Below are 24,392 nucleotides of genomic sequence, written 5' to 3'. Positions count from 1 at the left end.
GCTTTACCTTAATCTTGAAAGACTAGGCCACTTAAGAAGCAAACTTGTTTATCTTTTGCTATATGCATAAAAGATCACCCTTTAATTCACTGCATACATTAGATGCTTGCGTGATTTAGCCACTATTAACAACATGTAAAGCACATCATATGCTGGGACACAGAATGTGAATGTAGAATAGAAAAGGTCAGTTGTGGGCTAGAACTGATAACTTCATTATTAGTTACAAAATTAAAAGAGCAAAATGCTTTAAGGAGGTTTCAAACAAAAACACAGCACTCTACAATAATGCTTTAACAGTTTAATAGCTAATTATTTATAAACATTCTGAATACAACAAAGCAAGATCAGGCACTAATATACTAAAATACATTCCTTTTAAAAACAGGTCTGCATTTACCAAGGAAGATGTTGGTCTACTAGAGTCAAAGGAAAATATACACGACAAGATCAACAGGGAAAAATGCTCTCAATGAAAATATTTACGAGGCGTCTGAAAGAAAACACAAGAGCGTTGATGTGGCACTTGATCATAAGCCAGTGGGAGATGGAAGTGGTGTGACGTTGCCTTTTTAGTTCTAAGTATTGAGATGACGTGAATTTAAAATAACTGGTCTCGAAAGGAAATAAAATGTGGGTGATTTCAGTAGATATACCCCAAAGTAAATTATTAATAGAGTGAGGAGAAACTAGATTTCTAATAAAATCTGGGCACAAATATTTGCTCCTTAAGGCACTGAAGGGGTCAGTGATCAGAACTGTGCTGGCATACAAGACACATTTCAAAAAAGATCCCACAGGAAAATCTGTCCTTGGGCAAAACTGCTGCTCAGCTGGATTCTTAGAAGGGGGAGAATGTAAATTCAGGTTTACTGAAAGACAAAGAAAGAGGTTTGGAGAGAAAGAACTTTAAGAAAGGGGTTGGTCACTGATAGGCAGGAAGAAAAACATGCTACCGAACAATTTTAGAACAATCATCACCTATACAAAGAATCATTATACAGAGGCTACATTTTATTTTCTTCTTGCAAGGGAAAAAAAGCAAAAAAAGCCCAAGCTAGAGAACAAAATATGAAACAAGTATGTTTCAATATAGCAGAGTTAGGTTCAACAAAGGAAATCAGTCTGAGAGTCACTGGTAATAAATACTGAAATAGGACTCGCGGGATAGTGTGGGATCTTCAAAGAGAAGAAAGGCATGTCCCTGGAAGGCTGACCAAAGACAAGGGAAGCTCAGCGATAGCAACTTTGGTCCCTGCCAAGTCTTACATAGTTCTTACGGATTTTATGCCAATCCTGTCCCCTTCCCACCAAAGTGGGATGCAACCATTATGTGAAGCTTTTAGAAAAGAACCATGCCAGTATTACGGAAAAATAATCACTAACCTGTCTACAATTATGCAATGAAAGGCAATAAATACATTTTTAGACTGAAAGTAAAAACAGGGTATGATGATTATGTGATGAAATACATATTTTGTACGTAGAATTATCTGTTCTATAACTCAGAGGCAGTGCTCAGTACCTACTATTCTTCCTTTAAAGTTTGCAAGAGGTACTTATTCCGGCCTTAGATGTGATAGCATTCTATGTGGGCTTCAAAATGTAACAGTTACACAGATGTTGTAAATTTTTACAAAATACAGTTAATTCCATTTTGAAAAAAGTATTAGTGAACATTGAAATTCCTTTATTAGAACAAACCAGATTAAAATGCATTGGTTATACTGTACCATTTTAATGACATTTCCTTTTGATAATTAGTATGACAGTTAAAAATTTTGACAGCATTGTTACTGCATTTTGCTCATGCGAAGAAAAATTGGAGGGCAGTTTTTACTCCGTTTTGCCAAGCCCGAGGGCTTTATCACAGGTGTTTTCTGTGACAACTCAAACGTGACTTTAGATAAAAAAGAAAGCACGTGAGCACACTAAATCCTGGGAGAATTAGGAAATGAAAGCAAGAGATTAAAAACGTTACTTCTTCCTCAGTCTCCTTGGAAGTCTAGCTTGACAGCCTGGACCGAGAACAACCTTGCATTGCTAAATTCAATCTCTAAGCACTGTGATAAGTACTGGATTGATTATAAAAGTATTTACAAGGTGCATTATCACGTAAGGAACTTTTGTCATTTTTAAAGTGGCACGAAGGTCTGGGACTAAAATTAAACGCACAGATCGTTCTGTCGAGATCATAAACAGAAGGGGAGAAGCTGCAAATGCCTATAAATATGGAATTCTCCTGTCTAAACTAGTAGCTTTTCACTACTGGCTGCTTAACTCAGTGCTTCACAATCATGGGATTTATGCACTGGTACCTGCCTACAGGTTTAGAAAGGTTTAAAACCCTTGCTTTTAACATTTGACAGCATTTGTTGAATCATCAACTACTCACCCAACGCCTCCAGCAAAAAAGTACACTGCAGCTCAGAAGTTTAACCAATCTCCCAATTTAAATTTCCTCTAAAATATATAATTGATGGTATAAATAAATGAGAGCAATTTTTCTCCAATTTATGCTTTATTCCTTTTATAAAATTGAAAACATCACATTTTATTCCTGAAATTAGTTTAAAAAGAAAATTAAATTATAACCACTGTTGGCCTTCTGAACCTCGGCATCACATTTGATTTTGTGAATGAACACAAGATTTAGATATAGAGGATGTGGGCGCCACTGTTGACTTGTTACGTGTCTTTAAGATTTCTAAACTTCAAAAACAGGAATGAGACTCATTGCATGAGCTTTACAGGAATCATGGGTCAACCATACACACGAATGCACAGGAAAGCTCTTCATAATATGCAAAGAGCTATAAAAATAATAATTGTCTTTAATTTTATACAAAAGAATCAGAACACATCATCTTTCAACTGAAGAATAAGCACCAAAAATGTGTGTGTTTTCTTCAATTGAACGATATCACCCTACAAACCTAGAATAAGAAAATGCACCTTAACTAAGCACCAAAGCCTCACGGACAAATGTGATCCCGGGGATATTTCTATTACAGTTTTCTGGGCAGCTAAGTAGGAGCTAATGAGTCCTGAGGGTCGTTTAAAACTGAAGACTCAAAGGAAACAAAACAAGAACACAAGGATATAATAAGCTACTCCTGAACTAGCAATTTAAGTCTATTAATTCTTCATAGAAGAAGAAATGGTATCACTTGCAACTATTTGCTTATGTTAATATGACCTTCTCTGGTTCCAAAGATCAACAAACTAGTCCTTGAGAGAAGCACTAGAGGATAAAACAACAAACTCTATAAAATATTTAGATAAGTCATGAAATGTTTAATTTATACAAAAACATGGGAAAGAAAAAGAGTAGAAGATATAAGTAAAAGAACAGTTTAAAAAAAACCTGCCATATCGCCATGTTATGATAAAAGCTTAAATTACAAAAATCACAGTATTTACAGATACATCAACCATAAAATAGATGTAAGTTAAAGGTAAATATTGATACACTTGAAATGCTACTGAGATAACCGCTGATACTGACATTACTTAACATATGAAATATGAAATGTTTAGCATTTTGATTTTTAGAAGCGACAGAAAATAATCACCTAATACTCTTATTAGGAATCATGTTACCATAAAATTAGTAAGTATGCAGTTATAGTTTAAACTTACAGAGTTAATATAATTTACCACTTATTTAATACTGAAACAAGATAATGACAAAACCATTGGTTAAAGAGACTGAAGTATTTCCAAAAATGAGACCTAGGTTGGTTGAATATACCAGGACATATAAAACTAGAAACTAGTTTCTCTCTTAGTCCAATTCTTTTCAAAAGTGATCTTACTTCAAACACACATTACCTCTCATTTCCCTCACCAGATATTTTCTTTGGAACAAAAATAAATGTTTTATTAGGAGTGCAAAATAAAAAATCTTAGGAGAGCTTTTGGAAACAGCACACTAAAAAGGATTCAGTAACTATTAGGATAATTTTAAAACTCAAAAATACGGAGAACAGTATTTACTGACATCCATGACATTTTTAAACTTAAGCTTTGATCTACAGCTATGAAACTTTTAAAAATACATTTAACTGTGTGGATTGAGTTAAGGGTACTTCAGTCAAGATCCAGATCCAGATCTTCGGTCTCTTTGGTAAACAGGTCTGCCAGGTCAGCCACGGTCAAGACAGACGCCTCTGTATTCTTCACTGCTGATTTTTTATGACTGCAGAATTTTCCAAGAGATAATAGTCAGAAATAAATCCCCCAAGATAAATTAGTGTCTATGTCTTATATGCTTCTAGTTTTTAGTAAAATATACTTAAGATCACTATATTTTCTCTTTTCTGTTTTTTTTGGGCTATACCCGGTGATGCTCAGGGGATGACATGGCTGGGGACTGAACCCAGGCAGACCATGTGTAAGGCAAGCACCCCACATGCTGTACTATTAATGTAGTCCCTATTTTTTTATAATGTAATAAACTACTTCTTCCTAAGTTTTTGTACCCTTTTTCATTTCATTTCATTTGTCGATTGCCTCGAGCAGGCCCCAGTAACGTCTCTTTCATCCTAGCCCTGAGATTATATTCAAGGCTCTTTAGGAGAATGAGACCCATCATTGTTACTGGTATTTGGCATATTTGGTACGCCACAGGGAGTTTGCCAGACTCTGCCCTGTGGGCAGGCTACATTCGATAGCCTGCAAGTTTGTACCCTTTTAAAAAAAGAAAAACCTTTTAACTGGGAAACAATTATATTTTGTCAAAATTGCTTTCAGGCACTGTCATAAAATGTTTTTTCTTTGTACAATTAATCAAAGAAACTAAGTTACCTACTAACTGCTACAAAGGCTCTTACTTCACAAATTACCTTCTTATGTGAAGTTAACTTCTTGTTAAAAGAAGTAATTGCAATTTAATTAAAAAATTAAAATTCAATCACTTTCTATTACATGTGAAAACAACATCAAAAAATGCTTTCATGTCTGAGGCAAGAAAACCCTTGTGGCAGCATTTTTACCACAAACCACAAAATGGAAAGAAATTTCTGATTCCAACTGTTTGCTACATGCACAATAATATTGCATGAACAATTAAGGAATGTCTTTTTTTTTTTGTTTTTGGACCACACCTGGCAGTGTGCAGGGCTTACTTTGCACTCAAGAATCAGTACTGGTGGTGATTGTAAAAAGCCTCACAATGAAGATGTTACTGGTGCCCACTCAAGCAAATTGATGAACAACAGGGAGGACAGTGCTACAGTGCTCAGGGGTTACTCCTGGCTCTGGACTCAGGAATTACTGCTGAGGGTGCTTGGGGGACCATATGGAATGCAAGTGTTGGAACCCAGGTTGACTGCATGCAAGGCCCTATCTGCTTTATTACTGTCAGGTCCCTAGTTTAAAATTTTAAAGTAAAAATTGTAACATCTAAAACATTCATTGTATAACAATGAGATTAAGTAAGATCTCATACCATACTTTCTAAGAACTGTGCATTTTATCTTACGGTGACCTAAGAAAATTTCAAATTAAACACACCTGTAGGAAAATAAGGAAATGACTGCCACTGACTTGTAACTAATTGTTACCTACCTTTTCTCAGCAGTTTTCAGCATTGCCTGCATTCTTTCTTCTATTGTTGCTTTAATTAAGAATCTGTGTACAATAGTTGGTCTAGAAGGCATGGAACAATGGTAAGTTTAAAAATTCTTCAAACAAATCAGATTTCACCTGTTGCATGTTACATTCATCAGTTAACTGGTACCCATTGTGAAATGAATAAAACCAACTGATGGAATGGGGTAAGGGTGAGACAGTGACGAATGAAAGAAATTGCTTAGTCTCAATGAACTAGTTTTCTAATAAGGGAAGACATAATCAATCAATCAATCAATCAAGATATCATGTCCGGCTAAAGCCAGGAGAAAGCAGAGGTGAGTTAAAACCTGACTGATGGGTACAAAGCCCCAGAATAAAGAGAAACAGGAAGAATACTGGGACCAGATCACAGAGGCTTGCAGAACACCACAGGATTCTCAGAGTTTGTTGTGGATATAATGCAAAGCCACCAGCAAGTTTTATTCCTGATCTGCTTTATAGCTGATCTACTTCAGAGACTCCACTGATTACTATGCAAAACATAAACTGCTAGGCAGCCAAAGAGAAAGCAGAGACGCTAGTTAAGAAGGTCAGCTATGGTTCAACAAAAAGTGGATTAGGGTTAGATCAGTGGGCCTAAGTACATTAATCAAAAGATCCTTTTTATTTTTTTTCTTTTACTTGCTCCCACGAAGAGAAGCATTTGCTATTTTTCTTATTTAAAATTCAATTAACTTTTACTTTTTTATTGAATTGACCCTTACAAGGCTGTTGATGATAAGGTTTCAGTCCCACAGTGTTCCAACATCCATGCCTCCACCAGTGTACATTACCCAGCACCAAGGCCCCCCAGGAGAAAGCAGAGGTGAGTTAAAACCTGACTGATGGGTACAAAGCCATCACCCCCCACCCCTGCCTACCTCAGGCACTTTTCAAAAGATTCTTTTAAAAGTATAGCTGACAAGATGAAAACGATGGTTTGAATGTTAGGCCTTGCAAAGAAACATGGACCAGTCTTAGATTTCTGGCCTGAGAAACCACAGATGATGAAGGAGCATTACACCATGGACTGGTGGGAAAGATGCAGAAAAGAAAGCTTCTGCCTCTGTGAAAGTAACCTGTTAGACAGGCACCCAAAGGGTATAGTCCACAATTACTTGTCAAGAGAACCACATTCACAGAGCTGAGAAAGGAGCATAAGAGACATGCACTTGAAGTGCATCAAAATATAAATGGTTACACGGTGTGCAAATCTATGGCACTGGAACAGCTTATGGGTGGGTGGGTGGGTGGATGACTATGGGACACAGAACACAGGGACACGAAAGCCTAGGATACAATGGTGAGAATCTGTAAGATCATAGATGAGTCTAATTTCAGTGGTATGGAGATTAAAAAGATAACATCAAAACACATTTCTATAGTCACATATTGTAAGAGGAAGAAGCTTGAATATGATGGCACAGAGTTCAGAACCAGATGGCGGAACTTCCACTGAGGTCAAAGAAATGTTCTTTCACTGAAATGAAAGGTGTCTTTCTGCCTGTTACTACAAATGAAATATCCATGATCCTGCACAAAACCAGGCTCACCTGGGGGTATCAGACTCTTCCTTACCCACACTGGCTCCACTAACTTTTCTTCCTGAATCATCTGTCTATTATTTCTCCAACACTGAAAGGGAAAACAGCAAACCTTTGGATCCTACTCGCTTCCTTTGCTCTCCGGAGCAAAACTCCTAAAATCCTCACTCCTGCCAGAGGATTTAGGATTTTTAGCAGTGCAGCGTGTAGAGGCACTATGGCTGGTTCTGAAAAATGCCTCTACTTCTACCAGCTGTGTAACCTTGAATAAGGTACTCAACCTGCTCAAGTTACTGTCACTTTAAGGTCATCTTTTAACTGGTCCCTTTGCCCCTCTCTTCCGCTTACCTTTGTCATAAAATCAAACATGAAATTCACTCTCCTTCAAAACCCAAGTTAGATCATGTCACTTCCTGTTCTCAAAGCATCACCTCACACGCTGTGAAGGTCAAGTTCTCTGCAGCCCAGAAGACTATATAACTGCCCTTCACCAAATTCACTGACTTCATGTCCTGCTTCTCTTTTTCTGAATAATTTTCTTCAGTAACTCCTGACACCCTGGTCTTCCTTAGACATTGCAGGCATACTTGTGATGTAAGGCCTTTGACTTGGCTGTATTATCTACTGGAATGTTGTATATGCATGACTTCTATCTTTGAAGTCTGTGTTTAGACGTTACCACAAGACCTCAAACGCCTTCCTGCACTGTCACCTACACTTTTAACCCTCTCTTTCCCCTGGTCTTAGCAGTATGTATATTCTGCTTTATGTTCATCGTTTACTATCTAACCACCTTCTTAACACTACAATCTAAGCTCCATCTCAAGTACCTAGAAAGGTTTTTAGCAAACAAGAATTCAAGAGAGGTGTACTGAATGAAGCATGCAAGTAGACTGTTCAAACTGGTGATGGAAAGATGAGGTACTTGTAATCTGACTGTTCTGTTTTTCTGTGTGAGGTAAGATTATCATCAGTGGGAGGAAGATACAGAAGTCTCAAGAGAGTACCCTCAGAAATTAAATAAATCTATTTACTAGAAAGAATAGGATGTCTGGGTAGTGCTGAATGGTCTTTTCAGACCATAATTTTACATTTGAAATCCTTTAGAAAATATCAAGGACACAAAAATGAATGCTTAGAAACATAAGACAACTCCCCCACACCTAAATTCCCAACTGTGTTTAAAATCTTAGCTTTTTAAAACTGTGGGCTTTGAACTAAAATGAAATAAGGGGGCTGCAAAAAAATTTGGTATAGCTAAAGGTTTCTAAATGTACAACACAAAAATTAATTCAAATCAACCAGGTAATGAGTCTGCAGTGTTCTGACGATGCTTGCCTGTGCTGCATTTCTTGATGGACAAGCAGATAATAGATTAAAAGTCATGCTCAGAATGACTTGATAGTACTTTACAATAATTATTTATTCGTCCTATTTTGCTAATGTTTTATGGTGAACTTTGTTCCCTGATGAAAATGGAAGGATCATTTGCTCTTCGATGTATCATATTGTTTATCTCCTCATGTGTTTCTGCCTCTGTACTTCTTTTTCTAGTACAGTTGAAAATAATTACTTATTCAAGGCTCTTCCTAATGATGTCTTCATCCTTACCTAATAGGGCAACAAGGGACCATGCCCATCTTTTGGAACCACGGTACTGCTATTTTATTTTTGTACTGTCTACTTCAACAAGTTCCCGAACTACTTAGTGAATAGATTACATCTTAAACAATTTGAGTATCAGACTCTAGCAGAATGTTTGACAAATACCAATTTTTACTGAGTGCTTAAGTACAGACATATGTATATCCCAAAACATTCAAGGTATCTCACATCTAGTAGGCAATGTATCTGTCTTATGAAGGATAACTATTCTTTCTGATATTTGAACAAAATTAGTACATACCATGAAATATCCACTACCAAGTTTGTGTATGTAAATGCATCTATATCTTATGAGCTCTTTGAGTGGACCTAGAGGGCTGGTTATCTTATCTAAGGGTAAGAAATTTTATTATTATTTTTTGCTTTTTGGGTCACACCCGAAGATGCACAGGGGTTACTCCTGACTCTGCACTCAGAAATTACCCCTGGCAGTGCTCAGGGGACCATATGGGATGCTGGGAATTGAATCTGGGTCAGCCGCGTGTAAGGCAAACACCCTACCCCGTGCTATTGCTCCAGCCCCACTAAGGGTAAGAAATTTTATCTTATTTTATTTATTTATTTATTTATGCTTTTTTGGGTCACACCCGGCAATGCACAGGGGTTACTTCTGGCTCTGCACTCAGGAATTACTCCTGGCGGTGCTCAGGGGACCATATGGGATGCTGGGAATCGAACCCAGGTTGGCCGTGTGCAAGGCAAACGCGCTACCTGCTGTGCTATCGCGCCAGCCCCCAGGATAAGAAATTTTAAAAGGAGCTATTTGTTTATATAAAGCAGACTTTGAAACACAGCCTACTTGATTACAGTTAAAATCAATTAAGTCACTATGGATACCTTCAGTTTCAAACTGTCTTAAGCATTTTAAATTAGGAAATAATTAAACACAGTACATAATGAACACAATTAGATTGAAATGATTTGTAACAATGAAGCAAATATAGCTGATGTTAATTTTCACCCTTACTTTGTTTGTCCAATTCGGTGTACCCTCCCTATGGCCTGCAGCTCATGGGCAGGGTTCAATATAGGCTCCACCAAAAGAACATGAGTTGCCTCAATAATGGTTAATCCATTAGATCCTGTGTGCAGGGGCAGCAGCAAAATATTGATTTCAGGGTCATGTTTAAATGCCGAGAGATTCTCCTAAAAAAAAAAAGTGAATTTGAATTTAGTTGGATTAGTTAAAAATAAAAGCAGTATTGTATAAGCTCATTTAAAGATCCCTAATGCTGTAGTTTATTGCGAAAGGTGGTAACTAAGAAAATGGAATGTAATTATCAATTTTAGAAGTAAACCTGTTGCATCTTGATTTATGAAATGTTGTGTATGTTACCTTGTTTTTTACAGTATAGACTTAGCGAAGACGTGTAAGACATATGTGATAACACAAAAATCAAAACTAATTGAACTTCTAGAAAAAAACAGAATGCGAGACATGAATCTTTTTAGTTTATGAGCATGTGTGTGCTGTACATTGTGTGTATGTATTGTCTTTTATGTTAATGTCATTGTTCTGAATGTGATGTAGTGACAATTTGATCATATGCAGTTTTCCTTGATGCAGTATCATTAGAATTTAATCCAGCAGCATAAAGCATCTTTCTTACATTAATATAATAATAAAACGATCTCGCTATGAGTGTAAATAAAGTATTTTTTTCACTTTGTGTGAATTTTATAATAAAAAACTGAAACCCTGTTTTTATAATTTATAAGTATAAGAACACTAGTTATAGTAGTTTTAATAAACAACTGAATTGACTACCAAAAAACACCAATTATTATCTTTGAGACATACCTGGAATGTTTTAACACGACTGATAAGTGCAAATTCCATGTCGTTGTCAGTGAGAGCTTTTGAAATAATATCTAATACGTCTTGCCACTAAAACACATAAAACAATACCAAAAAATTACTCAGTTTTTTATGTTAGATTCGTAAAAGGACTAAACCAAAATTACTTTTGTAACTAAGACAAATAAATAACGTCTCCATTGTGAGACTTGTTGTTACTGTGTTTGGCATATCGAATACGCCATGAGGAGCTTGTGGGGCTCTGCCATGCAGGCGGGATACTCTCGGTAGCCTGCTGGGCTCTCTGAGAGGGATGGAGGATTTGAACCCGGGTCAGCCGCATGCAAGGCAAAAGCCCTACCCGCTGTGCTATTGCTCCAGTCTAGGTTTAATTGTATAGGAATTAGTCACCACAAACTGACTTGTTGGTTTATCTTCTGATAATTCCATCTGCCACTTTTTGAAGTTTTGTTGGAGCAAGCAATATGAAACGATTTTGTAATATACCTGCCAACAGGTCAGGCTAGGGGATGTCAGAACCCCAAGATACTGGAGGTGTGACTGGTGTTGCAACTTCGTATGCCTGAAACAGTTCTATTATGAACAACTTTGTAAATATGGTGTCAAATTAAAAATAAGACTTTAGGCAGAAGTATAAAAAAAGAACACAAAAACTAATTTTTACCCACTACTGTAAAAACAATTTCATTTGTGAAATAAGATATTAAGGTTAGAAATTCCCATTAAAGAAAAAAAAAATTTTTTTTTTGGGGGGGCCACATTCAGCACTACTCAGGAGTTACTCCAAGCTCTGTACTGCTGTCGGTGTTCAGGAATTGTATGGGATGCTAGGGTTGGTTGATCCCAGGTTGGCCACAAAGCAAACACCATATCCGCTGGACTCTCACCCCAGACCCCATTTTAAACATATTAACGGAAGAAAATCCATAAATAAAATTGGTTTAGAAATGCGAGATGTATCTAAAGGTATTGTTCTGTGGAGCAGCATGAAATTTTTCTAAAAATAGTTTCACTGGTGCTGGAGAGATAGCACACCAGGCACGAACTTGCCTTTTATGCATCTGACCCAGTTTGAACTCTGGTACCACATTTTGTCTCCAGAGCACCACTAGGAGCAATCCCTGAGCACAGAGCCAAGGGTAAGCCCTGAGTGTGGCCCAAAACCAAAAATAATTTGTGCTCGCTTCAGCAGCACATCTACTAAAAGTGAAACGAAACACAAAAATACTATACAGACATAGAAAGGAGTCTAACATGAAATTCTAAATTTTAATTACATTGTGATATACATTAAAATTAGTTTTCAGATACAAATTGATTAGCGACAATGAGTTGATCTTAGGAATAGTGAGAATAAAAATGTAGACGATACCGTTGAGAAAACAAGTGCTTTAGCCCCTGGGTCTCTACGCTGGATTCTCATCAGAGTTCTGACCACGGCCTCCACTTTTGTAGAATGACTACCCTTTAAATACAAAGTAGAATACATATTACTACTAAATGAAATCTGTTTGACAATAGAAAGAGTACAAGATACTTAATAACAAACCATGTACATGAAAAACTATACTGAGGTCCCCTTGCCAAGTTCTCTTAATAAAATCCAGTCCAAAGTTTACATTCATTTTTTAATATAGGTTTTTGATAATATTTAATAGAAAGTTAAATAAAGTCCTTTCCCCCCCGTTTTTGCTTTTTGGGCCACACCCAGGAGTGCAAGGGTTACTACTGGCTCTGCACTCAGGAATCACTCCTGGCGGTGCTCAGGGGACCATATGGGATGCTGGAAATCGAACCCGGGTCTGCCACATGCAAGGCAAATGCCCTACCCGCTGTGCTATCGCTCCAGCCCCAAATAAACTCCTTTTATGGTTTATATATATCCTAAGAGCAAAATCATCTACAATAAGAGAAAACCGGAAGATAATATAACGTGATTAGTTACTCAGAAAAACCCTTGTTCCCTGAAAGATTTCACTTCCAAAAGCATTTTCAACTGAAATACTAGGATGACCCTCAAGCTCTTACTTACCAAACCATTTCTTATTTATAGGTAAAAAGAAAACAACAGCCTTTTAAAATCATTGGCTACGCTCCAAACTCTAACCACATCTTTTCATCAGTTGGTGCTAGTCCTGAATGATCCCTTCCAAATGCCACAGTTCAGAATCACCTGGTTGCAGTGTGGTTATTTTCAACAAGTCTAGAGACCCAAAGCTTAGCTTGGCTGCATGTCTCATGGGGAAACCTATGACCCAAACACCCCTTTTCTTCTAGATGGACAGAAAGTGGGTACCGAGAGTAGTAAGAGCAGTGGCGAAAGCAGTGGGTGCTCCATATATTTGTGTGATTCTTTGTTTGACCATACATAAGAGGAAAATCAACAAACACAAATTCTTAAACTAGATCAATTTGTTAAGATGCTTCTCTTCCCTTGCATTCAACTGCTGGCCCAGTGTGCTAAGAACTGCTGGTGGTGCTCCCAGAGCGCTGCTTGGGAACATACCACCATCACCATCTCAACGCTCTTGATGACAAATACATTTCAATGACCCTAAGTTATTATTTCAATTGTTACTACACACACACACACACACACACACACACACACACACCCCCACACTGAACACATTTATTACAGAAAACTCTGATAAATTGGGTCAGAAATGAAGAGAAAAAATCAATATACTTTAAAAGTAAAGAGACCAACTTTATGGATGCAAGAACCGCTCAATATACATAAATCAATTAACCACATTAATAAAAGGAAATATAAAAACCACATGATCATCCCTAGAGAGGTAGACCAAATATTCACCAAGATTTAAATACTGATTCATGAGGACTCAACAAATGGAAATCAAAGGAATTTTTTTTTATATAGTTAGATGGAGTGATAGCACAGTGGGTAAGGCATTTGCCTTACAAGCGGCTGACATGACATTACTGGTGCCTGTTTGAGCAATTCGATGAACAATGGGAGGACTGTGCTATAGTTAGCTGAATACCATTTGGATTAAGATACTACTAGACTTTTCTGTAATTGACATTTAAAACGTTTCATAAGGAAAGTATGAGCAATTTTATTGGGGGAAAGGATGGTTTTCTCCTTAACTATTTCAATATAGTGAAGGAATGGGATGGATTATGCCAGTGTATCACTGTATCACTCTCATCCCTTTGTTCATTGAATTCCTCGAGCAGGGACGAATAATGTCTCCTTCGTCCTAGCCCTGAAAAAGTGCCACATTTGAGGCTCTTTCAGGGTCAGGGGAATGAGACCCATCATTGTTTACTGGGTTTTGGCATATCAAATATGCCACGGGGAGTTTGCCAGACTCTGTCATGCGGGCAGGATACTCTTGGTAGACTGCCGGGTTCTCCAAGAGTATGAACTAGATAATAAGAAACTGCGCACTTCTGGGAGCTGGGTTTTTTTTTTTTTTTTTTTTTTTTTTTTTGCTTTTTGGGTCACACCCGGCGTTGCTCAGGGGTTGCTCCTGGCTCATGCACTCAGGAATTACTTCTGGCAGTGCTCGGGGGACCATATGGGATGCTGGGAATCGAACCTAGGTCAGCCATGTTGGCTGCATGCAAGGCAAACGCCCTACCCGCTCGCTGTGCTATCGCTCCAGCCCCTGGGAGTTGGGTTTTATAGTCTTTGGGTCTTGACCATTGATGAGATAACATGGCGCTGGGGGCAGTTGGTGGGTGTAATTTCATATATTACAACACATTTCAGTATAATATACTTGTCACTCAGTAGTTGATGTTTTCTGAAAACAAAGAACAAATTATTTTACTTTTATATCACCTCATACCTAATATGACCCGTTGTAAATGGTATTTTTAAACATGTATTAATATTTACACTTAGGCCTCTTAATTCCAAGATTTCTAAGTAAAACAGTAAGAAAGGTTGAAATAAAAAATGCCTGAAACTGTATTACGAACAACCTGGTAAGTCACGGTGTTATAATAATAACACAAATAATAATAATAATAATAAAACAAATCCCATTTCTTAATATTCAGAATGATCAATGAAAAAAGGTAATCAAGCCTTGTTTATAATTATTTCTCACTTCTCTAGGGAGAGTGACTAAGTCGGAAAACACAAGGGATTTTGATCTAACACAAAGCAGGCTCTGCGCAAATTTTATTAGGTATTATATAATAAAATCACTGGCTCCAGAGTTAAAATAAGTCAACAAGAGGGCTGTACTACCTCATTCCAATTTTTCATCTAACCTTTAAATGCGAGGTTAATAAAGTTGGCAAACTCTAGGTTTTATTTATAATCATTAAAACAGATTCCTATAACATTAAGCTCTTCCTTGTGAATGCTGTCCTTCCACCTATTGCCTTTTTACTTCCAAATGCAAAGGAAAAGTTCCTAATAATACAGATAAGATCCTACTGTGTTTACAAGAGCAAAGTCAATGAAAGTGAACAGAGATAGGGCAAATTTTCCTCCGCATTTTCCCCTATCATTTGATGTGATTATTCAAGTCATTTACTTAATTATTCAATAAAAATTTAGTGCCTCTGAATTTCAAGTAGACCAGTCAGGGCTGAAAGCTCTAGGTTTTCTTGGAATGGGGCGAGGCAGGCCCCCTTTCTGCCCAAAGGGACAGCAGTCCAAACACACCAGACACCCTCTCACAAAGAAGCAGTCCAGCTCCACAACTGACCCTCACGCGGCCAAGCCAGCAAATCCTTCTAGCGCCAAGTTCATGAAGCACTTGGCTGCATATATGACTGTGCAACACCTCCAAATTTCAGAGTATTATCAGCCCAGTAGGACTACAGTAAATCTGATGGTAAAATTGTGTAGACCAATAAACTCTATGAGCGGAAAAAATTAACACAGAAGGCTGAACTAGCACCAACCAGCCCAGTAAATCCTCAAAGACTTAAGCAACACCATTGTGAGACATAATAACAATGATCACAAACTGACTTTTATTGATCCGTTTTTTTTAAAAAAATAATTCCATTTGCCTTTGTGTAACAAGCAATATGAAGTAAATTTGTGCATGCTAATGGGGTAGCCTGGGAAGGTGGGTAGGAAACTGGGGACATTGGTGGAAGGAAGGTCATAATGGTGGTACGACTGGTGCTGGGACACTGAATGCCTGAAACAACTGTACAACGAACAACTTGGTATACCATGGTGTTAAAGTAATTAAAACGCACAACTTATACGCCCCAGTGACAAGTATTATTGAATATATCAAGATGAAAAGATACACTCAATTATTACAAAGGCCACATGTTAATACCTGTTATAGAATATAGAGAAAATATGAAAATAAAGGGTTAATACTACAAATCTGGCTAAGAAATGATTAACTTACTGCATTATTTTACCATCTTAATGTGCACCATGCACACTACATGCTCCTTTCTTTTTTTTTTTATTAGTGAAATAACATGAGATATAGTTGTAGACTTAGAAACTTTCATGCTTGGGTTTCAGTTAGACAATGATCAAGTACCCGTCCCTCCACCAGTGCCCATTCTCCACCACCAATGATCCCAGCAGCCCTCCCACCCCCACCCCGCCTCACCTTTGTGGCAGGACATTTCCCTTTGCTCTCTTTCCTTTAGGGTGTTGTGGTTTGTATATGCTCTTTTCAATGTTTCACTCTCCGATAAATTGGGGTGAAATATGCTAGTTTCTAAGAGGATTATTCCATGTGGTCATTACTTTTTTTTTTTTCTGCTTTTTGGGTCACACTGGGGATGCACAGGGGTTACTCCTGGTTCTGCACTCAGGAATTATCCCTGGTGGCTGCGTGCAAGGCAAGCGCCCCTACCTGCTGTGCTACTGCTCCAGCCCCAATGGTGGTCATTACTTCTAAAAACCAACATTAAAAGGTAAAGGTAAAGGTAAAGGCCCTCCCGTTGATCGTCGATTTGCTCGAGCGGGCCCAGTAACGTCTCCATTGGAGACTTTGTTGTTACTGTGTCTGGCATATCGAATACTCTAGGTAGCTTGCCGGGCTCTCCGAGAGGGGCGGAGGAATCGAACTCGGGTCGGCCATGTTGGCCGCTTGTAAGGCGAACGCCCTACCCGCTGTGCTATTAAAACTGAAAGAAGGGGGTGGATTTGGGGTGTGTGTGTGTGTGTGTGTGTGTATATGGTTAGAAAAGATCTTTAAAAAGGCTAGAAAACATAGAAGAAAAATGTAAGGATTATTTATCCTTATGCTGACGATTAATGGAATCTGAATGTTCTCAGGGCTAGAGCGATAGCACAGCGGTAGGGCGTTTGCCTTGCACGCAGCCAACATGGCCGACCTGAGTTTGATTCCTCCGCCCCTCTCGGAGAGCCCGGCAAGCTACCGAGAGGATCTCACCCACAAGGCAGAGCCTGGCAAGCTCCCCGTGACGTATTCGATATGCCAAACACAGTAACAACAAAGTCTCCAATGGAGACATTACTGGGCCCGCTCGAGCAAATCAATGATCAACGGGAGGACCGTGACCGTGAATATTCTCAAGAAAGATAAACTGGAAGCTTCAGTTCAACTTAACTTACTGTACAGCTGAATCAATAGATACGAAGATAAAGTTCATGGGAAAAGAAATAACACAAAACTGCTCTGTCCTCATCTTAAGTTCTGTCCTTTTTGATAAGACTCTTCAACTTTCCAGAAATTTATTTAACTTTGCTTTTGTGATGAATGTGTGGTTTTTACTCAGATTTCTACAAACCAATAACCCAAGGCCTAGTGTGGGAGTAGAGACATTGCCAGCCCCTTCTCCTGACTGTACCTCCCTGATTATTCTCTTTGAGGCCTAAGTTCTCTCTAAAGTCAACAAGGAAACAAGAAAGGGAGGTACACTAAGTGCTCCCACTGAGATCAACTCAGTACCTCTCTGGTTTCCCCTGGAGTAGGCAGCCAAGTGCTTCATAGATAACAATAGAGAAAACAGAAAGTTCTTTAAAAAACCCTCAAAAACAAAACCGCCTTATAAGTGATCTTTATGAAGACCTTCTATTTTCTTGCATGGAATTTAATCAACAAAAATCATACAAGGTCTGAAGCAGGGCATAGAGAACATTTAAATATTCCAGTTATTATATGAATTGTTTTGCAATCTTTCAAAAATATAATAAAAGGTCTCCAGACTCAAAACTTTTAAAAAAAAGTTTTATCCAACTGAGGAACATCACTTTGAAGATGAATTTTCACAAGTTTATAGCTCTTCTCTCTCCCTAATTTAGAGATGTTCTCTATTAGTAATTATATAATAAGGCCAATCGATATTAGTGATACTCTATGCATTATTTTAGTTCTTCGTAGAGTTTATAAGCTACAAATAATGACTATTTCCTATTGTTCATTCCAGAGAAATTAATTTCCTGTCTTACTATTCTCCTACTTTTACAGTACTTCCATTGTGGATTATCCTTTTTAAAAAAGAAATATGCCTCTGCTGTCCAAAGTTTCAGCTGAGTAAGATCAGTTAACATTATTTTATTTTTGTCTGCACCTGTTCAACATGTTAAAACCCATGCTGGTGGTGAGAGACAAAATTTAGTACAGTTATGCTGCTTATATAATTGGTTTTCAGAAGCAGAAACACTTTTCAAGCACCTGTCTAGGACAATGGCTGGGTTCTTTTAAGTACTCACATTACTTGAATAATGATCAGTGAAAACTATACCTAGACAATGGAAAGTTTAACATATAGTAGGTCACAAAAGAATCACCCTGTTCTTTAAAACAGTGATCTCAAATAGGTAAGCTGGCAAGTGAAAAAAAAAAAAAAGTCAATAAGTAATAATTTATTTGGAACCAAAGGATGTAGGGATATTACATGCAAATACTATTCAACTATTCTCTATCTGACCAACCTCCCACCCACCAATGAATACATTTAACCATCGACCCACCTATCTGCTACGAAGTACTTCTTATATGCTAAGCACTGCCTAGTTGTCAGGGATGCAGAACTAAGTCTCCATCTGATAAACAATTTTCTTTCCACAATTTAACAGAAATTCCCCCATGTCTTAAGTTTGCAATGCAGTAATATCATAAAATTATTTTTAGTTTGATTTAGAAGTGTCTGTTGCATTGTTGATTACAAGCTGCTAACTTCAACAGGAGATTGCAAACAGTTCCGAAACACAATGGAAGCTACCGTAATTTGGTCAGTGAATAGGAATTGGTAGTTGTTTTTCTTTTTAAACGAAAATGCAAATTGTTTTCCCAATTTACCGGTTAATGTTTATAAGGATTATTTGTTTTCTTTACTACGAGGCTAGACACCTATCTATTGTCAATGAATTTGTTGCAAAAAATGCAGATACTTAGATCCAATGAGTAAAAATTTCTAGGAATGGGGCAAGAAAAAAAATACATTAAAAGGCAGGTCAGTTGGGACTGAGGAGGTGACTTTGGGGTATAAAATGGGCTTTCCATGTCTGAGGCATTGGTTCTAGCATTGCCTTCTATTCCCACATAAAAGGCAGGCCCTAGTGGGTGGGGAGCTTGTCAAGTACAGGGCTGACCCGGGTTCCAACTCTGGCATCCCATATAATCTCTCGAGCACCGCCAGGAGCAATTCCTGTGTGCAGAGTCAGGAGCATGGTTGGGTAGGTGGTGTTCGAAACACAAAAGTCTTAGAAACTATGTGGACAAGGGGAGAGAAGACGTCGCTGCTATGGTTATACCCATGCGATCGGTCTATTTTCTCATGGCTAGACACCCAGGACACAGGAACCTGTCCAGTTCAGGCTCAAGGTTTTCAACTGGAGAAGATGCTTTGTACAAAAGCTAGCCAAACTCAGGACACAGGGGACACGCCACGTGGGCATATGTTCTGCCAGGAGGCCTACTTCACCATCCCAAATGCCTGGCAGTTGTCAGAACTTGCAAGGGGAATTTTGTGTACTCTGTGAAATGCCCAGCAGGATCCAAGGGTCGTTCAGGAATACAGTCCACACTGCTTTTAACTACCCAATAAAGGGAATATGTGACTACAGTAGCCATTTTATTTATACAGTCATTCAAATAGGATTCCTTACATTGTGACAGTTTATTTCCCAAATATAGTAGAAAGATGATTATAGTACTTAATACTATTTTCGTATTTCCAAATTTCCCTTATCTAAGGTCAACAATATGGTAAAAGAGCTGCATGCATGTACTAATCTGTGATGTCCTAGAGCCTTGACAAAAATGCTTTGAGTGAAATGAACCTTCTAGGTAGCACAAAAATTGATGAAATAAAATGACTTGTCAGACTGAAGCTGAGCTAATGGGCCAGAGTGCAGCTGTACATGCAAGAATGCCGTGTTCCACCTTTGGTACCGTATGTTCCCCAAGCTCTACTGGCACCAACCCCCAAGAATCACTGAGTGACACTTCCAGGATGATTTAATAAGGATAAGAGATTTCATAACCAACAATGAAAAACAAAATTTCTTGGTTCAGAAATTTTGAACTAAATTTCAACAATGCTTTAATAACTTTAGCACTATCTACATCTGACCACTCATACCAACCAACCTCTGTATAACCTCCCCCTTGCCTAGGCTTGCTCTTCAAGTCTGTGTTCTTCCTTGAACACATCTCTTGCCTGTTTGTCTTTAAGTTTCTTTGCTTTGCTTTTTCCAATCTGGAGAAACCCATGTTCTCTCTTGAACAAGTACTTCCTCTTTCTCTCCTCAGGTTTTTCTCAGTAAGTTTCATATAAGTTTTTTTTTTTTTTGGCTTTACAAAAATAAAAATTGTTGCCTGTCCTGAAAAGAGACTCTCCCTTGAGAGAATCTGCACCCACTCCTCAGGTATGTTACTGCTTTAGTCTAAAAATACGGGGATAAAAGCTTTAAAAACAGAGAATATAACCTTCTTACTCCAAGGTAAGTATGACCATCGAGTTGAACAGTTTTAGGTAGAAGAGTGTCTTTACTATCTGAGAACAGCAGATGCTCCAGAAAAAGGTGGCAGACAGTAGGGCAGAAATGTGACAGAAGTCAGGAAAGGGGACAGGACGCAGCAGATGGAGGAAGTGACAGACACAAATATGACAAAAAAAGGCAGCAAGAAGCCAAAGTAAATGTGGCAAGAAGAACTGTGAGAATATGGAAAGCGGAAAAACTTGCTTGCATAATAACAGGTGGAATACTCAGTCATAAATTTTAAAGGGAAATACAAGTACACAAGCATCTCTGACAAAAGAGAAATTAACTTTGGTAATTGTACAGTTTTTTCAAATGCTTCAATTTATTTGTGTTTACCAATACCCACGAAAAGCAGGAAAAATTCAGATTAATAGGCATTGATGTCCCTCTTCCCAACCAAGAGCAAACGACAGTAACTGTCCTAGCTCTCCCCTGGGTATCTCGGAAAGCTGCCATAAAACCAACAGGTGTTCGCATCTGATGGGCTCAGTGACTCAGTTCCACAGAGGCTGTGCTGTTTACTGGTAGCTAGAGTGATAACTTCCTAAACTCACTGCAGGAAGTCTGACACAGCAATTCTTATGCTTACTCTCTGTCCTGGGACGATGCATTCAACTTGGGGTCAGTAGCTGTTCTTCGCCCCAGATGCCATGTGTGGCCCTTGGAAGGCCCGAAGCCAGAAGGAATTGAAGAGGTAAAAGGAAGGGACTTTAATGAGCAAGGAAAGGGACATGGGAGCCTGGGAAGGGCAGTTACTTTTTTCTGTGGTGAGGGGAGAAAGGAGAACCATCAAATGCCTCGGGCGGGTCGGCAGCTTGCAAGTCATCTTCCTCTTCATGCAGCAGCTCTTCGGAATTTGTTTTAGGTATTCCGACAGAGTGTGGAGTCACAGGACTCCAGTTAAGGTCTTCTCATCACGAACCCTGAACACCTATAAGCCCATTGCTGCTTTGCAGCCCACCCCCAACCCCCCGCCCTCCACACTACCATTCTTCTCTTCCACTCCTGAATGGGTGCGGAATGCCTCTACCTGCCATTGTATTTGGGGAGAGCTGCTTTCTGTACACCAACAGTCACCTTTCTTTCAAGAACTTATATTATAGATTATCCCTTCTCTTTTCGTCATCAATTCATCTTCGCTAGTGTACAGACACGCTCAAAACCCCTTTTCATCTTAACAATGAAAACCACCCAACAAAAAGGTTTATATTTTGGATCTACTACCTGTAACTACCTACAACTTTCTTTTCTACTTCAGTTAATTTATGAACTGATTATTTTCTTTCCTTCCTCTTCACTTCCTGTTCTTTCTGTATCTGCTCTAACTCTATTCCTCAGGGAAGAGCTCCTCTCCTCGGGAGTCATTAATGACCTTCATTAGCCAAATTAGTCCACGCAGCAGTTGAGCCACCTTTCTAATGGTCCTGGGTACACTGATAATTGCATCTACAGGGAAGTAGTTTTTCCTGTGTTTTCTACTGACAGTTTACTCTACTGAGTGCCTGTGTCTCTAGTTACTCCTTGTCAGCCTACTTTTCTAGTTGCTTCTCCTTTATACAGCCTTTAAAACACTATGGAGTTCTGTAGAACCTGACCTGAAACTAGCTTCAGGTCAGGTTCTACAGAACTCCATAGTGTTTTCTATTTCTTTCTTTAGGTAACTCATTTCTCTCAAGGCATAACAATTATTTAAAGCTGTTAACTGATTTTTTTTTAAACCTCCAGTTCTATGTACAAAGATTTTCCTAGATAGATCTACATGGGTGTCTTTTTTTTTTTCTTTTTCGGTCATACCCGGCAATGCTCAGGGATTCATATGGGATGCTGGGAATCAAACCCAGGTCGGCTGTGTGCAAGGCAAACGCCCTACCCGCTGTGCTATTGCTTCAGCCCCCACATGGGTGTCTTAAGCAATTTAAACGTACTACCCTTCTAACCAAATACCCTCATTAGAAACCTATTCCATTATCCACCAGATTTTTAACAACAGTGACAAGAAGTCAACTACGCTCACTGATATAAGCTTTCTTCATCAATCTCTCCAACACTCTATCTTCCTGATCAATTTTACTCAAAGCGACCCTTGACTACACCTACTTCTGTATCCCTATCACTGTAACCTAACAGAAGTCATCCATGCTGCTAGAGTTTCCAAATTCAGCCTCTACAGATGTGATTTTCCTATTCTTTCCCATTCCTGCTAATCCAGCTTTCTCACTGCCCTAAGAAGAATGGTAAGAAACCCAAACCTGACCATGGAACATCTCTGCTGTAACAAGCAAAGCCTTTTTTGCTTAGATCAAAAGAAAAAGGCTCAAATCCTAAGAAGGCACTTCACAGCTGGGCCGAGTGATAATATAGAAGGGTGTTTGCTTTGTGTGCAGTCAATCAGGGTTTGATCCCACTAGGAATGATCCCTGAGCTCAGAGCCAGAAGTAAAGTATCAGCATCACCAGGTGTGGCCCGTTCCGCACCCCACCCACAAACACAAAGGAAAGTGTTTCAATATATGGCCTTTCGGTTTCAAGATTCTTTCCATTCCATTTTCCTCTATGCTTCCCACACGGTAGCCAATCAGACCTTTCCCCGCACGTGTATGTGTTTCTAGCGTCTGCCAGTTAACTCCTCACAAGGTCTCCACCTTCAACCCAGACCGGTCAATCCACTTATCTTTTACTATCTTTCCTTTATGTGAGGTTTGGTTTTTTAATATTAAGAAAGTACATATCCCAATTATTTGTAGTTGTGATTATTAATAATGTATTATTTAATTATTACACTTCCCACAGTTCAAACCCCTTCTCCCCACAGCCAACATCTCACAACATGAGGGCAGTAATAATGTTTGCTTTATTCAATAATGCACACTGCATGTCTGAGGTATAGCATACTGTCGGCATATATTTCGTAAACATGATTGGAATAAATGAATCAAAGTTTATCCAACTCTGGAACTCTCCATCTCTGGATAATCCAAACACTGACCAATGCAATTGGTACTTTCAGTTTACTCAATAAACAGTGGAAATAAATAGCAATTAGACTCCATAACTCAAGTACAGTGTTTTTCTGGAGGAGGGACATCCTAACTATTATATTATTCTTGTCCATTTTAACTTATAGTTAAGTGGTTTACAAACAAAAAATTCCTTAAAAATAAAAGAGAAGACAGAATGTGACTCAGAAAGTACATGTCTGGCAAGACCCCGAATTTGATCCCCAGCACTGCATGGATTCTCCTCTTTCCCCAGTCATGAACTGCACCGTGAGCACCACTGGGTAAAGAAGTAGTTGATGAAAAACATTCTAATTCATCTTAATAGTCAGCTCGGTCTTTCTCTCAATCACTCCTGCTGGTCTATATGCTCTTACTATTTCACATACCAATTTGCGACTGCCTAAAATGGTAAAGCAAAAAATATACAATTACAGGTCATATTTGGATTTCAAATCATAGTAACTTTCTTACGATTCTCAATAAAATGTGAGAAAACAATGAAAGTAAAGCCAAATGTTGGCTATATCCCAATATGAAAATCCATTAATTTATTCGTTCATTCACTTATCCATTCATGGGCTCAAGAACTGAATCCAGAACATTCTGTACATAAGGAAAGTAATAATACTGCTGGCTACATCCTGGTCTCCAATCCACGCTTCTGTCTTCCCTAAATTGGTAACCAATCTATTTGTTTCTTTTCAATTTGGCTGAACGAAAGAACAAGAAAAATTTTTCTCTAAGCAAATCTCTAACCTGAGCTTTGGAACAAGGTGTTATTAGCAGAAAGTCTAGAATATTACTTTTTGGAATGAGATATTATTA

At 38.4% G+C, this 24,392-nt stretch overlaps 1 protein-coding gene across 1 annotated transcript in view; it reads right to left on the bottom strand.

The window, feature by feature from the left end:
* Positions 1-286: 286 nt before the first annotated feature.
* The window catches only part of SHPRH (SNF2 histone linker PHD RING helicase), a 79,357-nt gene continuing 55,251 nt past the window's right edge, over positions 287-24,392 (bottom strand). Inside the window, exons 25-29 of the mRNA XM_056126373.1 lie at positions 12,017-12,109; positions 10,627-10,713; positions 9,793-9,971; positions 5,572-5,652; positions 287-4,201 (exon numbers count right to left, since the gene is read on the bottom strand). Of these exons, the coding sequence (XP_055982348.1) occupies positions 4,093-4,201; positions 5,572-5,652; positions 9,793-9,971; positions 10,627-10,713; positions 12,017-12,109 (549 nt within the window). The 3' untranslated portion in view covers positions 287-4,092. The remainder of the gene's footprint in view (positions 4,202-5,571; positions 5,653-9,792; positions 9,972-10,626; positions 10,714-12,016; positions 12,110-24,392) is intronic.

Source organism: Sorex fumeus, unplaced genomic scaffold, assembly GCF_029834395.1.
Source record: "Sorex fumeus unplaced genomic scaffold, SorFum_2.1 ptg000061l, whole genome shotgun sequence".
In the NCBI taxonomy this organism is placed as follows: Eukaryota; Metazoa; Chordata; class Mammalia; order Eulipotyphla; family Soricidae; genus Sorex; species Sorex fumeus.
This window is presented reverse-complemented; position numbering and strand designations above follow the sequence as displayed.